The sequence below is a fragment of the Lissotriton vulgaris genome, chromosome 3_1 (assembly GCF_964263255.1).
Source record: "Lissotriton vulgaris chromosome 3_1, aLisVul1.2, whole genome shotgun sequence".
Classification (NCBI taxonomy): domain Eukaryota; kingdom Metazoa; phylum Chordata; class Amphibia; order Caudata; family Salamandridae; genus Lissotriton; species Lissotriton vulgaris.
Genome location: NC_141689.1, coordinates 1,928,373,425 through 1,928,391,051, shown reverse-complemented (window position 1 = coordinate 1,928,391,051; position 17,627 = coordinate 1,928,373,425). Strand labels below are relative to the sequence as shown.

The window sequence follows — 17,627 nt, the reverse complement described above, 5'->3', positions numbered from 1 at the left end:
AAAGTGCCCAGTATCCTAAAGCCAGCAAAATTAAGTCAGCAAAACAGGAGGTCAGAGGCAAATATTTAGGGAAAACCACACCAAGGATGGCAGGGATAACACTCTGCTATATTAATATCAGAGCACAAGTTCTAAAAAATGAAATGAGGGGACTAGCCAAGTATGCAAGTGAAATCAAAGCACGCAACATCAGTGTCTGACATTGTGTGTGGCTTCGCAGGATGTGACATTGCAAGTGGACTCACAGGATGTGACATCACAAGATGTGGCATCACAACTCTTGACATCACAGGAAGTGGCATGCTAAGAAGTGACATCAGACCTTTAGATCAAACACAAATGCTTAGCAGGTCTAACATGAGTATATGTGAGCATGTTACAAGATTAAGCGAATCCTATTTTGTGTCGGGTTGAGCAATAAAAGTAATGCAACTCTGATGGAAAATCTGGACCTCAACCTACACATTTTGTTTTTTAACTCTGCCACAAAGCAATGAGAAATGTGGCATCAAATCTATACTGCTCATTTTTTTCAAAGATTGCATTTTAAAATATCTTATAGGGTTAAGGCAACTGCTGTAGATATATTTTGTGCAGCCTGAAAATCTCATGGAATAATAATGGAAAGAAGACCCTGGAAGTTCATGCATTTGCTGCAGGGATCTCTGTTTTTATCGAGTCCCAGTTTTGAATCAAAGTAGCTTAAAGGGTTAATATGTTTCATGCAAAGCACATCATGTTATATGCAGACAAAAGATTTGTATTGCTTGTAGCTTGGTAAGTGGGTTAATGATTTTAACACCAAGAAATCTTTGTTACATGTAGTTTCTAATTTGCATTCCTTCTACTATAGCATAGTGAGCTATGAAGGACATCTGACTATTCTACACATTGTAATCCTCACTGTCTTATGTAATACATCCTGCACATTAATTTACGCACCTGCAAAATGTATTATCAGTGTATAATGTTTATATCTGATGTAAAGTGCTTATACTCTATATCTGGATGAGTATGACTATAATAGAAATACAAAATAGTAAGATTTAAATAGTTATTTGTGTAAATACTTTGACAAACCAGCACATCTGGCATTCGTATAGTGCCTGCATATCTCTTATACACACAGGGACAGAGCAAAGTCGTAAGCATGCCTCTCTTAATACTTTTGAAGTAATAACAAACTGTGGGGCATATTACCAACAACTAGCGATAATTATCGCTATGTTGGTTTAGCGGCGATATTTTTATCGCCGAGCTGCGGCGATTTTTATCGCTTAGGAACCTTGCTATTATCAAGGTATATCTCCTAAGCGATAAAAATCGGCCGAAATGCATGAATATCGCTGAAAAGTCCGCGATATTCATGCATTACCGAGCAAATGCTCTTAGCCTTGTTATCCACCCACCATTGGATAACACGGCTAAGAACTGCTCAGGGGCAGGTGTTAGCTTTTGGAGATATTCGCGCTTAGCGCGAATATCTCCAAAAGTTGGTAATAGGAGATAGCGGTGTTAGTGACTGTTTTCAGTCGCTAACATCTTGGCACGCCCACTTTGCATGTCATTAGTGATAAATATCACTGACATGCAAAGCGGGGCCCAAGATGGTCGCTATCTACTACTTGCTGTCGCTAACTGGTGTAAGCGACAGTTAGGTAATAGGGAGATAATTTTATCTCCGCTTTCTTGGCTTTTAAAGCCAAAAAAGCAGAGATAAACCCCCTTGATAATATGGCCCCTTGTGTCTTTGCTTCCCCTACATCGCCTTTGCATTTAGGCCTGAGGTTTTATATAGCTCCCAGCCAGGGTACTCCAACAAAAGGAGGCCTGATGGCTCCTTAATTTTTGTGTTTGTGTTGGGCTCAACTGGAATTTATAATAACAATGTCCCCTCGTCACTGATGTTTTTTCTGCTCGGAATCAAAGCAGACAACGTGCAGGCCCTGCTGAATGTATCCTGGTGTCTGAAAATTACACCGGGAAGAGTCCAGCACATTTCTGTGGGGGTCAATGTCTTGGCAGGGTAGACATCATCCATCCTGTGAAAATAGTGGGTAGTCGTTGTCTACCAACATGTAACTTTGACTCGTGACCTGATTAATACCCTGTAGCCAGACACAGGAAGTGCAAAGCACTGAACCTGGGCATCAATGGCACATCCAGAAGACAAACATTTTGCATAACTTATGTCTTTTCTAGGAGCCCATCCAGAAGTCTAATGTATGACGCTGTCCCCATAGGACGCAGCCCAGACTGAAGCATGGGCACATATGCTATGTCCACCCACATTCTGTTAAAGTCAACTCTACCACAACTTTCAGCACAGCCATCCATACTTTCCCTAAGCACTGGCCCCATGTTGTGTCTGTGATGTACCAAAAAACAATAGGAAATCTTTATTTGTGTATATTGCTTATCGCAAAGCGAACAAAAACCAATGGAAAAAAAACTTGCACAGTGGTGTCGTCGGATTCACGCATCACTGCACCATGTAGACCTCACACATCAACTCTATGGAGGCCTGTTTTCCAGAAGTCACAGAATTCTCTAAAACAAACTCCTCTGCCTTGAAGACTCTGACAGTGAAGAGGAAATGCGCCATACATATTAGTGACAGGTCCACCTCCAAAATTGAGTGATCCAAATGTGAATGACTCTAGATAATTTTGTGTATTATTTTCGTAAGAGTTTACTGACAGCTAATGCTGTCTCTGTCAGACCTTATAAAAGCAAAAAAGAGTACATATATTGTGAATGAATGAGTGAGACATTCATTCGCACTCACCGCTGTGGCTCATGGCGGTAGTGCATTAGGGCCTTTATTATTATGTACTTTGCTCATACAAGTATTCTCCAGCTATTTTACCAACGCGGAAGGGATTAAAGCCATCTTACATCTAGGGCTCTCAGTTTTCTGGTATTTTTTTTAACATTTCTGTTTGTATTTATCCATAACTATTTTTGCAAATGTTATCTGCATTTATCCATATTTATTTTGGGTTTTCTGAAAAAGTGAAGTTGAAACTAGTATATTTCCACATTTATGTAACCGATAAATGTGCATTCACGTGTGAACGCCTGATAGGTTTCAATGATGTGAACACCTACAGATGATAATTCAGTGCACTAATATGAACACATAAACATTTTAGTATCAATGCTGTGCATTTCTACTGCTGTTTAAGCCTCTTTACAAAAATTCCTTTCTTTTTTTAACCCCTTACCTGTCAGTCTGCACAGATATTGGCCTGGCAGTCATAACTGATAGCATTGAGAATCACTTGAAATAGATTCCCATTTCTGCTTTTATCCACATTTAAAAATAAATACAGACAGGAAAAGAAATGGGGTTTTGTCTGTATTTATCTGTAAAAATCAGTCAAAACTGAAAACGGATCCTTACTGTAATGTAAATGTAAATTGATACTTGTATAGCGCACTACTCATCCGCAAGGGTCTCAAGGGGCTTGTACGAATACCGCTGTGGAATCCATACTGGCTTTCTCTGTGAGGCGTCCACTCCTGGGCACCCCCAAAGTGGAGGCCAAGCATCCTTAGCATTGTGGGGGCCATTGTGAAGATTAAGCAAGCTATTGCCCAGAGTTGGAGAGTGGGACACCATGATTGGAATAGGCACCAAGGTGAGAATTATCAGGTCCATGGAATTTTGAGCCCAAGACCCGCCAAGGCGGGAAATTGAACCCTGGTCCCGGGCCAGACCTCTGCATCAGGGTCTGCCGCTCTAACCATTGAGCCACACTTCTCCACACTGACACCCTAATCTGTTCATGGCAATGGTGCATAATATGGACTCTAGATAAAATAGCCATAATGCCATTGAAAGGAGATGGAGCCACAAACAGGACTGATTGCTATTACCCTAAATCATAGGTAATTTACTCTTAATTCATCAATGGAAGAAGGCATTAAAATGAACTTTCTTTAACTGCAACATCGTTGAAATATTTGACGGTGGGTGTATATTGCAAAGGGCATTTTTGCAGCACGTCCTGTGTTCACTTACCTGACGTGTAGGCACTATATTCTAAACAGGAACGTGAAACATGCATTAAGAGAAATACAGAAAAAGAGAAATATATTTTCTTTTTGTGGGATCTAAAATGATTTCATTTTTAATGAACATAAATCACAATGAGGATGCGTAGGAATGGGTACACACAAATAGGGCACTGGTTTGTAACTGTGAAGAATTTGATTTACTTTTGAAGAATAACTTCATGAAATCTCGAGTGAACTGCTTCATCGATTCATGTGGTCCCAACATAAAAAACAGTAGACTTGGATAATAGTCTAGAAAATAATTTGCTTTCTTATTAAACCTGAAAAGACTTTGATATATGTGTTTTAAAATTTGCAGAAAAAAAATCTAAATACAATTCTTAATTGCACGCTTGTAACCTCTTTTTTCTTTATTTCTGCTTACCCTACCAGGAAGTCGAGGTTTGTAGACATTTTTCCGCTTTTCTAAATTGTTTCCAGTTGATATGTAAAATAAATACTTAACGATGCCCGGCACTCACTCTAGGCTCAAACATATTCATCTTTTTCCTTAAAATAAGGACCCCACCACACATTCCATTAGAGTGTACTATTTTTCTCCATTTAGGGGGAAAGATCATGCACAAGAACATGCAATATCCCTTCTCCATGGCGAAAATCATCTCAGTATTACATCCACATAGAGCCATTCGTTCCAAGAGCTTCACATCATCTTCAAAAGTACCTACCAAATGTGTCATCTCCTCTGCACAAAAATGTCACCACACTTACTCAGTCTGCAAGTCCTTCTAAAGACCACCCTTCTCTTGCTCTTCTCTCACATTGTCCCCTTCCATTTTCATATTTTCCATCAGCATTTGCATGTTGAAATCGAGAGAGTAACAGGAGTGTATTGTACTCCATTTGACTCCCCTTAAAGTAGTGATCAGGAGTAGCAGTTCGTGATGAACTTCCTTTTTATGAGCAGGGTAATATTGGTTTCTGAAAATTTCGTTAACTATTGTTGAGAGCAAGTCAGTTTATTCCAGCTGCATCTTGGAACTGTGTTATGTTTAATGTGTCCTCTTGCTTGCAGTTTGTACTTTGCATCGAGTTGCTTTAATTTGTATTGTTCTGTTTTATGTTATTATTTTGTAAACCGCAACAAATAGCACCTGTGGTTTCATTTTGCTAATATACCTAGCAATTGAGGTAGACAACAGTGGTTGTCTACCACTTTCCTAGATGCTGCTGGCGGTTGTGTAGCATGTGTGGTCACTGGGAGATTGTTTCATTCACTTACAGACTGAAAAGAGAAAGACCTGCATCTGGTATTAGCTTCTCGAGTTTGGGGCAGAGGGAGAGGAGATCAGTGTGTTGAAATGTGAGACAGACTTCACTTAGGGAGAGAATGCTTGAACCTTCTGCCTACAAACACATTAATTGTGTAGCATTGTATAGCACAGTGCTGCTGTCTCTAGGATGTTACCTTACCTCTCTCTTTTTTTGCTAAAAACGCATAACACATATGTCACCACGAAACATAACCAAGATTTTATGTCGCTGGAATCTTGCAATTTGTTGGCCTGGATATCCAGTATGGTTTCCTACCTCGTCTATGTATCCAAAGTAATCATCAGGATAATCAGACTTTATATTAACATTAAACAAAAAATATGAAACACTGCTAATTACTGCTGAAATCTGTTGCGTTTTGCAAAGGAACTATTCTTTGCTCTGTATTGGCAGGAGCATGTCCTCACAAATAAAAGCTGGGTGTAATGGGTACCCTGGATTCACAGCCTTGAGTATATGCTTTATTATTTATAAGATCTGGGTGCAAGAGAGGTAAAAGTATTATAATAAATCAGACAGCAAGTGCTACCTGCGCTCAAACTAATGTGCATGTTCTTTCCTTCAGGACGATTACTTCCGCACATGGGGACCGGGAAAGCCCTTCGATCAAGGTAAGCCGACGCACATTTGAAACTGTCTTTGATTTAAAGCTGAGGCAAAGTTTATATTGCTACTGTTCTAAAATACAAACGAGAAAAACTCAATCTGTTTGATGTCGCTCTTCACCGAAAAGTTACACCTCTGCCTATTATTCAGATATCACACAATTCCCTCTGTAAACATTAACATTTTCTCTAAGGAAATAACAGGTTTCTTCTCACAACGTAAACACTGTAATTAAACGTTTACAAAATTACATGCCAACCACAATTGGCACATGAATTCTTACTGCATTTCTTTTTTCTTTTGTCCAGTCTCTAGTTTCAATATAATACAAACCTTTCTAATTTTTATCTGCTCCACAAATTTCGCTTGTACCAGACTTTTTTCTTTTCCTTGATTTACACCTTTCAATTTATTGCTGTGCTTCACATCTCCTAACATATTTTCATCTTCTCCAAATATTTTCGTTTGATCATCTTTCCTTACATGTGACACTCTGACTACTCTATTCAAGTTCTAGATATGATAATCTTCAGTTCTGATGGTATTTCTAAATCGTGGGATCACTTTTCTGGGGTTGGATCTCACCAGATCTGTTTAGGCTAGTAGTACATGTTGATGTGCTGTACCTGTCCATCACTTTCTGCTCGTAGCCAGTGTAAGAAAGCTCTACACTGACCCTTCACCAGGTATAAGTCCCAAAATCATTTGGTTTTAGTTTTGCCAAGTGCCTCCTCAGTAGATGTGCTGCTCATAATCCTCCTTTGGCATCTTTTCCCTACAAGTCCTGTTCTAAGTAACTCTTTTCCATAAGATTAAATCTCTGCCTAATATGAAGATTCCAAATAAAGTCAAAAGCACAATGACATTAGTTTGGTCATACCATGAAAAAGTAAAAAATAATGTTTTAATTACAAAAAAGTATGGTGTATTCCTTTTTGTAGAATGTCAGAAAATCAAACACAATTATATCACAACTTTTATAAGCGTGTCGGTGCTTGCTATGTAGTGAATTCTCATGTTTTCCCACACGTGACATCTTTGAACAAAATCTGGTTCCTAATAGTATGGATTTTTTAACCTTGGCAATCATTAGCTAACGTGTTTCACCCCATACAAAGTGTGAGCCTGGGGCTTGTTCAAGGCTAGAAAATCAGTATACATTTTTATTACACAACTGCATTACCAATATACAGTTTAAATGACGCCCTTTTGAAAAATAGTCATACTCTTTTACAGGAAAAAGAGAGTCATGCCCCTGGAGGTTTTTTCTTAATTTGTGAGATGTGCTAAAAACAAGAAAAACAAGGAAGGACAAGGGATGAAAGAGAGCATTTTTGTGGTTGAGACAAGGTCCCCTGCCCGTTTGGTCAGGGTACTGGCCAGCCAGTTGTACTGCGCACCCCCCTCCTGGCCAAAGTGGCTAGAAACTTAGGAGTTCTTATTGATACAAATATATCCGTTAAAGCCTAGATTTCAGCAGTGGTCAGAACTGCATGCTGGATACTGAAGATGCTAAAGACATTTCTTTAATTTCTACCATGGGAAGCCAAGAAAACAATGGTTCAGGCACTGATCCTTTCTATACTTGATTATGTCAACATATTGCACATTGGTATCATAGATTACCTCATGCAAAGGCTTCAAAAGGTACAAAACATGGCAGTCTGCCTTCTCTTCAACCTCCCGAAATATTCCTCAATCTCCAGGTATCACAACCAGCTTCACTGGCTTCCTATTAAGGAAATAGTTATTTTTAAAAGCATTTGCAGTGCTGCACTCAGCATTCTATAAAACAGGGCCAAATATTTACGTGACAGGATGACCCCATACTGCCCTAAAAGACCCCTTAGGTCTGAATGAGGCCCATCTACTGTCCATCCCTTGTACCAAACGAAATAAAGAAAGGGGCGGATCTGCCTGTTATGTTCTGGTAGCCAAACATTGGAGCGAACTCCCCTTGTCCCTTAGATGTATCTCAGATAAAAAGCTTTTCAGTAAATAACTGAAAACGTATCAGTTCAAGATTAAAAGGGGTTTGGACCCCCCCCCCCCCCCGAGGCTGTTGACTTAGAATCACTCTCGTAGTAACCGAGCGTTTTACAACTCCAATCACTCATTATTCAAGACCTGCAGCAGCTTATAGATATATATATTCTCCCTTATAGCAAGGGAGAAAAATGTGTACATTTTAAATCTGTGCTGTAATTAGAAAAGTTAACGTCAGTAAACGGCATATGGGTCGTAAGGAAGCGACCGTTGAGGCAAAGTTTTTTTTTGCAAGCACAAGCTAAGGTCCATGCCTTCATTTCAAACTTTCTGTAAAGTAATCACAGATAGATTACGAATAAAGGTTGGCACTGGCACGTAGTGTATTGTTTCATATACACAATTATTTACCTTCTTGCAAGGTTGTTGATGCAAGAAACAAGTCCATATAATGTCTTTCAATTATAAATCTGTGAAGAAAGAGAGGTATAAGCAACAATATGGAATTTCTACTTTTAAGATCAAACCCACTTTGACAAGTTAGTATATTGTCAAGGCTCCCATGCCTCTGAATGTACAATAGTTGATCCATGATAAACCATTTGTATTTCCAAATACTATCTTGTAACCTTTATCCTGCCCCAGTGGGCTTATACATACTATGCAAATATCATGAAATGATTCCTCAGTCAGGCCCTACTGGGCTCACATATGGTTTATCATTCATGTTAACCATGATGTGGTTCTGGTAGCACAGTGCCTTTAATAAATGTAATGTGTAACAAGGGAAACCAATTGGGAAAATTGTTATGGATTATTTACGGAGTTCTTTGATTTAAAAGGCAGTATAACAATGCGAGCAGGTACCTCGCTCAAGGATCCATATTTGCACATTCAGAGGAATGAGTAGTGTAACTAAGGACACTCCAATTGAATGCAACATGAGAGGCATTGTTCCGCACAGGACTTGACAATTATGAAATTGATACCATTGTAGAAAGATTTGAATAATCGTGACTATAAACATTGCAGAGCGTATGGAATTGTATGGGGAATCACATTATAGAAACTAGTGTGTTAAAATGGCTGAAACATTTTACTAAGAACATGCACCAACAGGAGAGCCTGAGCTTTATGTTGGGTGGATAAGGAATCACATGGTTTATTAAATGTACATTGGAGGAAACGTAACCTGACCCATGAACAAGGAGCTGATTGCTCTGAAATACATGTAATAAAACATGCTTTAATTGCATATGAGTGCCAGCCTGTCTCCCTTTTTTTGTTGAGTGGACGTGAGATACAGGAGAACTGGATTGTTGGATATTTAGGGGTTTACTACCCCTCCACACACTCGCCACATCAAATATGCTTGGGGAACCAGCAGCATATTTGGCTTCTAACTGCTGTGAGGCTGCTCATTTCATAGGTTTGCATTCGGGATTGCCTGATATGTGCTTCAGTGGTAATTTCTGATATGAAAGTGGAAGTGTGACCATGTTTGGTATGTTTGGAATAGTAGTGATAAACCCTGTTTATTTGTGAAATCGGATTTGTCATTAATAGTTTAGAAATGTCACTTTTAGAAGTGGGCATTTCAGTGTGCTTATGAGTCTTTGTGTCCTGCCTGGGTGTGTATTCACCATCTGGTTTAGACTAACAAAAGAGAGGGGATGTACATTCACTCTAGACAGTCACAAGGGGGGTTGAGGTGTGTCCTGCCTTTCCTGGGTGACTCAGCCCTGGTCTGAATAGACCTTGGTTGCATTTAGAGTGGTGGGAGGAGTTTACCTTCCACCTGAATACACCTGGTCTGCATTTAGATTGGTGGGTGGCGTTGCACCTGCACCTGAATAGGGATTAGCCTGCCTTATACAAAGCTGTCCCTGGCCCCCTGTAGTGTGTCTGGAGGCAGGGCTTGGACTTGAATGGGGGTTTTGTGCTTCTGAAAAGTGTTTGAAGTGCCCCTAGAACACATATTTTTGCAGTATATACACAGGGGCTGTGACCCCATGATTGGAGACATTGCATAGGACTTTTAACCAGACTCTGCTGGCTTTCCAGACTGTACTTTGCCAAAAAGAACTGTTATGCTGCCAGGAGGAACCACCATTGAACTCCTCTTGTATGTTGTGCTGACCTGTGGGCTGCTGGGCTGTAAATGCTAATGTTGAGTTTAGTGCAGAACATCTATACTAAACAGGATATATTTAGATTTACAATATTTTTGCAGTTGATATGGTAGCTACATTATTTTTATCGCAGAGTATTTTAGACTCAGTATTCTGGCAGTAGATGCTCTCAATGTATTAAGATGTGTAATTTGGAAAGAACAATAACCTAGGCTGTACTTGCAAAACGTGATAACGTGTGTAGCTTCAGTTATAAAACAAATATGCTGTTCAGTTCACTTGAGCAAAAGATAAGAAGGGAGAGAACATGTACATTTATTATTTCACTCTTACAGTCATGAATTTTTCCTATCATAGATGTACAGTCTATAAAGTCTTCTGATAAAACAAGCATTTGCAATGCAGTAGGTCTGGTCTTATAGGAATGCTGCATAATAATGTGAAGCAAGTGAATAGTATGGGGATTGATAAGTATTTTTTTTGTTGTTGTTCTTGTACAGCCAAACTGCCAACAGAAACAAAGTTAATAATACATATCACTTAAAGAAAAAGAAATATAAATATATATACATTCAAGTGGAAGAAAAAAAAACTCAAGATTCATAATAGTCCCGAAATGCACTCCAAATTTTTAAACCCAGTCTTTTTTTCCTTAGTCCTTTGATTGAAAATAAACTCCACTCCAAATTGTATAGACTTAACATTTTAGCACGCCATTGATGAAAGTCAGGTGGTTTTTCCTGTAACCACTTCGTGGCTATGCATAGGCGTGCGACAGTCATTGCAAAAAAATGAAATGCCGATATTGAAAGAGTGCTTCCGATGAGTTGTCTTTTTGAATTTTGCCTAATAACATCATTGCTGGGGAGATAACAACCGTTGTTTTAATCACCAAAGAAAGAAACTTTTCCAAATGGCCAATAAAACCCTGTAACTTAACACAACTGTAAAAAATATGTGTCGCCCCAGAATCATTATCCCCACACCGGAAGCATTTGCCTTCGTTTCCAGCTCCCCATTTTGCCATTCGCTTAGAAGTATAATATAAATCATATAGCGTTGAAAAAAAACTGGGCTTTCAAGTTTGCAGACATTAACGCCTCTTTTGACAGTATTAAAAGGTCCTCGACCTCTATCTCTAAATCTCCAAGGGAATCTCTCCATTTCAACTTAACTTTCTCCATGTCATCCTTCTTAACTGAGACCAAGAATTGATATATCACTCCAATTTTTACCGATCTACGAATTCCTTCAATAGCTTTATGTTGAGTTAAATTCATACCCCTTCGATTTAAATAGTCCCGAATTTGTAAGTATTTGAAAAAATACCATCTGGGCAGTGAATATTTATCCTTGATCTTTTGAAGGATTTACAAATCCCGTTCTCATTCACCATATATCCTAAGAGTTTGATACCCTTCTGTTGCCATTTTACAATCATTACATCAGAAAAAATCCCAGGTAAGATCCTATGTGCATCAAGCGGGGTATAATATGATACTCTTGCTATCCCCATTGTTTTTGTAAACCATTTCCAGACCTTAAATGCACCCAGGGTTACCTTAGCCCTTGTTCGTTTGTAATAACTCCCATCAATCTCTTTGACTAAGATGTGCTTTGCATCTGCCCCAAGCTGTATATCAAAAATATTCGGAGCGTTAGCTGCTTCAGCTTCTTGCTCTCCAGTAATCAGGACCCTCATTTTTAACAAAAAACAGGTTACATAATAGGAAAAAAAATCGGGAACCCCCATCCCTCCCCTTAAATACGGTAAAGTCATGTAATTCATTGCCCTTCTGGGTCTTCCCGGGCTCCATATGAATTTCCCACATTTGGACTGCAATGCCTGTATTTTGTCTTTAGTAATTTCTAAAGGTATAGACCTGAAAAGATATAAAACATTTGGTAATATATTCATTTTTATAACATTTGATCGACCAATAATAGTTAAATATAGCCTCTCCCATCTATCCAGGGATGATGTAATTTTTGCCATTAACGCATTCCAGGGTTGTCCCCTGAGGCGAAAAGCCGGGGGTAGACGCTGTTTGTTTCTTAATTGAGCTTTGCTGATTTTTAAAACTGTACTTTGAATCCTGTAAAAGCACTCTTGCACTTTAGGGCATCACGGAGTGGATCTAGCGCTCACGTGACCCCTCACACCGGCGTTCATCGCCGCTGGCCACGCCCACCGCTAGGCCACGCCCCCTTCCCGCCCTTCATAAGCGCCGGTATGCAAGTGCTCGGTTGGGTTGTCCCCTGAGGCGAAAAGCCGGGGGTAGACGCTGTTTGTTTCTTAATTGAGCTTTGCTGATTTTTAAAACTGTACTTTGAATTCTGTAAAAGCACTTTTGCACTTTAGGGCATCACGGAGCGGATCTAGCGCTCACGTGACCCCTCACACCGGCGTCCATCGCCGCTGGCCACGCCCACCGCTAGGCCACGCCCCTTCCCGCCCTTCATAAGCGCCGGTTTGCAAGCGCTCGGTTGGGTTGTCCCCTGAGGCGAAAAGCCGGGGGTAGACGCTGTTTGTTTCTTAATTGAGCTTTGCTGATTTTTAAAACTGTACTTTGAATCCTGTAAAAGCACTCTTGCACTTTAGGGCATCACGGAGCGGATCTAGCGCTCACGTGACCCCTCACACCGGCGTCCATCGCCGCTGGCCACGCCCACCGCTAGGCCACGCCCCCTTCCCGCCCTTCATAAGCGCCGGTTTGCAAGCGCTCGGTTGGGTTGTCCCCTGAGGCGAAAAGCTGGGGGTAGACGCTGTTTGTTTCTTAATTGAGCTTTGCTGATTTTTAAAACTGTACTTTGAATCCTGTAAAAGCACTCTTGCACTTTAGGGCATCACAGAGCGGATCTAGCGCTCACGTGACCCCTCACACCGGCGTCCATCGCCACTGGCCACGCCCACCACTAGGCCACACCCCCTTCCCGCCCTTCATAAGCGCCGGTTTGCAAGCGCTCGGTTGGGTTGTCCCCTGAGGCGAAAAGCCGGGGGTAGACGCTGTTTGTTTCTTAATTGAGCTTTGCTGATTTTTAAAACTGTACTTTGAATCCTGTAAAAGCACTCTTGCACTTTAGGGCATCATGGAGCGGATCTAGCGCTCACGTGACCCCTCACACCGGCGTCCATCGCCGCTGGCCACGCCCACCGCTAGGCCACGCCCCCTTCCCGCCCTTGAGGCCTCCTATATCAAATGTGCATCTACAGAACGTGCAGCGGACGTGCGCAGCGGGCGCGCCGTTTGCGCGCCGAAGGCGCGCCTAAGGCAAGCCCGTCTGTGCCCGTCCGCGGCCGGACGGGGCTAGGGGCACGACTCCATGCCAATTTTATCTCATACTCCTCTGAGGAGCTTACCACCCTCCAAGGCCATTGGCCACTCTCAGATTCCGTCCGTAGGCACATTATCTCACTAGGGCTTGTCCCTTCTTCCACTCCTACACTGCCGTCCTCCCTGCCCGCCTCTCCCCCACAATGCCCTCCCCCACCCGACCCTCTTCCCCCTACTCCGTCACTATCTATTCTCTTACTTAACACCAGGTCAGCGGTCAAGCACCATCATGAGCTCTTTGTCCTGCTCGATTCTGAGAAGCCTGACTTACTGCTCTTGACCGAAACCTGGTTCTGTGATTCCTCCCTTCCCGTTCTCTTGGCTACCCTCCCCCCCTCCTACGTGGCCTTACGCGCCGATCGTCCGGCAGGCAGGGTTGGCGGTGGTGTGGCGATAATCGCTCGGTCGGAACTAAATTTTCAAACCATCCCCTCTCCCCCCATTCCTTCCACTGAATTCCTTACAGTCCGCTCCCTCGCCTTCTCCCCCCCCATCACCTGTCTCCTAATGTACCGCCCTCCCCAGTCTTCGCCTCTGTTCTTGCCGGCATTCCAAGACCTACTGGCCAACATGGTGGTCAACTATGCATCGGTCTTGGTACTAGGGGATGTCAATTACTGGCCCTCGGACCCTTCTGAGTGCACTGCCTCGAAAGAATTCACTGAGTCTCTTACATCTCTGAATTTTGTGTCACACATCTCTGTCCCCACTCACTCTCATGGTCATATACTCGACCAGGTCTGGTCCCTCAACCTTCCAGTCTCCCCGGTGACGGTTTCCCCCTGTCCTTGGTCCGATCATGCTCTTATTTCTTTCTCCATCTCTCTCAACCTGGTATCCAAAGTCCCCCATGCCAAAAATACCTGGGCGCGGAATTGGAACAGAGTTGATTTTCCCACACTGACTTCTCACCTTCGGAACTCTACCCCGACCCTCTCTGGTCTTCCGTCCGACTCTCAAGCCTATCAATGCTTGGTTGGCTAGAGGTTGTGACTCAGTGGCTCCCCTGCGCCGCATTTCCATCCGGCGACCCAAGGAGTCTAATAGGTGGTTTAATGACCACCTAAAAGATCTAAAACTGTCCGTTCGACAGGCAGAAAGGCACTGGAGAAAAAATTACTGTCCCTCACTCAAAACCCTTTATCTTTCATCACTCGCCGATTACAAGACCGCAATCCTCGCCGCCAAAACCTCTTATTTTTCAACAAAAATAATGTCTGCTGAAAATAAACCCAGGGAGATCTTCGGCATAGTGCAGGACCTGGCCTACTCCGATAGAGCTTCACCTCAAATCCCCCCATCCCAGCCTCTATGCAACCAATTAAATACTTACTTTCTCGACAAGATCGCTACCATTAAGGCCAACATCCCCCCCCCCCTCGTCTGCCTTTGTTGATCCTTCTCCTCCTACTATTCAAAACCTTCTCACCTCCATCCCTCCCCTCACTGAAGAGGTATTCCTGGAGATACTCCCCAAAGTAAAGTCAGGTTCTCCGGCAGACATCTGTCCGGCGCGAATCCTGCAACAAATCTACTCCTCTTGTCCTGAACCCCCCATTACCTTCCTTAACAGCTCCCTAGCGCAGGGAGTAGTGACCCCTGCGCTCAAATCAGCCACCATAGTGCCCATTTTAAAGAAGCCTGACGCCGACCCATCCATCTCAGCCAACTACCGCCCCATTTCCCTGCTGCCCTACCTGGGCAAGGTGCTGGAGCTCTATGTCACTGCGGTATTCAGCACCCACGTAGAGGCCAATGGGGGACTGGCTTCCTGCCAGGCTGGCTTTCGACCTAGGCACTCGACTGATTCAGTCGTGGTATCAGTCCTGGACAACCTCAGGAAGGGTATGGATCACAACAAACACCAGGCGCTGGTACTCCTCGATCTCTCCGCCGCATTTGACACGGTAGACCATACCATCTTACTGTCCCGTGTCAAGGCGGCTGGAATTGAGGGAGCCCTGGTGTGGCTTTCCTCCTATCTGAGGGACCGCACCCAGGCGGTCCGGCTAGGAGACTTCACAACCACCCCACTCCCCGTCACGTGTGGTGTCCCCCAGGGCTCTTCCTTGTCTCCCCTACTTTTCAATCTTTACATCTTTCCCCTCATTTTCGCTCTTCAGCAGCTGGAGGTCACCGTGTACAATTACGCGGATGACCTCCAGCTCATCTTTGACTTATCCTCCTCTCCCCTCTCTGTCTCTAGCTTCCAGTACACCATGACATTCATCAGGGACTAGATGAACCACAACCATCTCAAGTTGAACCCGGATAAAACCGAGTTGGTTCTTACCGGGGGTTCTTCCAGTCCCTGGAACTCTCTCTTCTGGCCCCCAACCCTTGGCCACGCCCCCACTCCTTCTACCACTGTCAAAACACTGGGGGTCAAAATGAATAATCAGCTCACCCTTCACTCTCAAATCAGCTCTGTAGTTTCCTCCTGCTTCCTCACCCTCCGAACTATCCGCACTGTCGCTCGTTCTTTTCCCCCCAGGCACTCAAAATGATCATGGCCACTCTAGTGATATCACGGCTGGACTATGCCAACGCCCTCTACAATGGCATACCAGCATACAGTCTAAGGAGGCTTCAGATGGTCCAAAACCAAGCTGCCCGGTTGGTTTTTGGTCTCCCACGCTACCACCACTCCACACTCCTCCTCAGGGAGCTCCATTGGCTCCCTGTCAAGGAACGTTCCCTGTTTAAAACCGCCTGCATGGTTTTCCAGGCCCGTCAAGGCACCGCCCCCGCCTTTATTTCCTCATTAATAAAAGAATACGTTCCCCCCAGAGAACTTCGTTCCTCCTCCAAGTCCCTCCTTCAAATCCCACGTTTCAGACGCAAAAAGTGGGGTGGGTCTAACTTTTCTACCTTAGCCCCCAATTTCTGGAACTCCCTCCCAGACCACCTTCATGCGGCTACCCATTATGTATCCTTCCGTAAGGAACTAAAAACGTTTCTTTTTAAACAGGCCTTCCTTGTGTAACCTCCCTTCCCGGCTCTACCACTGGTTCTTACTTTGTCTCTGTAGCCAATACCCTCCACTAGCGCCAAGAAACCGTTCGGTGCACGCTGCGCTCTATAAATGTTTTAAATTAGAAATTAGTTTACTTGTACTAGTTCTGTCATATTTGCCCTTATCAAAATACCTAAATACGTTACTTCTTTAACCACCCTACTATCTTGCCATATGATCGTCTCAGAGCAAAGAATTTGGGTTTTTGGCTCATTCAGTTTATATCCAGTTATTGTGCCAAATACCTTTGCCAGCCGTTCAATTTCTTGTATTGCAGTTTCAGGTTTAGTTGTTACCACTGCGATATTGTCAGCATAGGCAAAAACTGAGAAATAATAATCCTGGACTGTGTAGGGGGGAACCAACATATTCCGACTCAATCACTCTATAAGGGGGTTTATGTAAAGGGCAAATAAAAGGGGGGAGCAGGGACATCCTTGTCGTGTACCGCGTGTAATTTTAACTTTGTCCGAAAGTAAACCCATAACAGAGATCTTTGCCTTAGGGTGTAAATATAAAGATTGAATTGCGCCTATAAAGTTTGGCCCAAATCCCATTTTTTTCATTAGTTCCCACAAATTTCCCCATTGCACACGGTCAAACGCTTTTTCTGCGTCTAGCAGACTCAGCGCTAAATCATTCTTTTTCACAGAGGCAATGTCGAATAAAGAAATAACTTTGTTGACATGCTCTACCATCCCCCTTGTGGGAATGAATCCATGTTGATGGTATGGGACTAAGGAGGTCATGCAGTCAGTCAACCGATTGGCTAATATTTTAGAATATATTTTATTGTCTGCATTTATCAATGATATCGGTCGATAAGACCCTACTAGCTCTGGTGATTTACCCTTTTTACAAACAACTCCAATGGTGGCTTCTGCCCACGTTTTTGGTGGATATCCCAGCTGAGCATCTCGCATAATTTTTAATAGTTCCTCTTTAATATCTGGTTAAAAATGTACATACACTTCACTGGGTATTCTGTCAGGGCCTGCAGCTTTTCTATTTGCTAGACTTTTAACTTCCATTTCCACCTCCTCCTCTGTGATCGTTTCCTCTAGCCACTGTGATTCTATAGAATCAGCCCTTTTTAAGCCTACTTCTAATATTACATTCCAGTTTGATCCATCATCAACGGGTCCTTAATATAACTCAGAATAAAATTGTTGAAAAACCTTAAGTATCTCTTGT

At 42.7% G+C, this 17,627-nt stretch overlaps 1 protein-coding gene across 1 annotated transcript in view; it reads left to right on the top strand.

The window, feature by feature from the left end:
• Positions 1 to 17,627, top strand: part of SPOCK3 (SPARC (osteonectin), cwcv and kazal like domains proteoglycan 3) — a 1,207,618-nt gene that overhangs the window by 340,468 nt on the left and 849,523 nt on the right. The window contains exon 2 of the mRNA XM_086962399.1: positions 5,924 to 5,969. Within this exon, the coding sequence (XP_086818525.1) occupies positions 5,924 to 5,969 (46 nt within the window). The remainder of the gene's footprint in view (positions 1 to 5,923; positions 5,970 to 17,627) is intronic.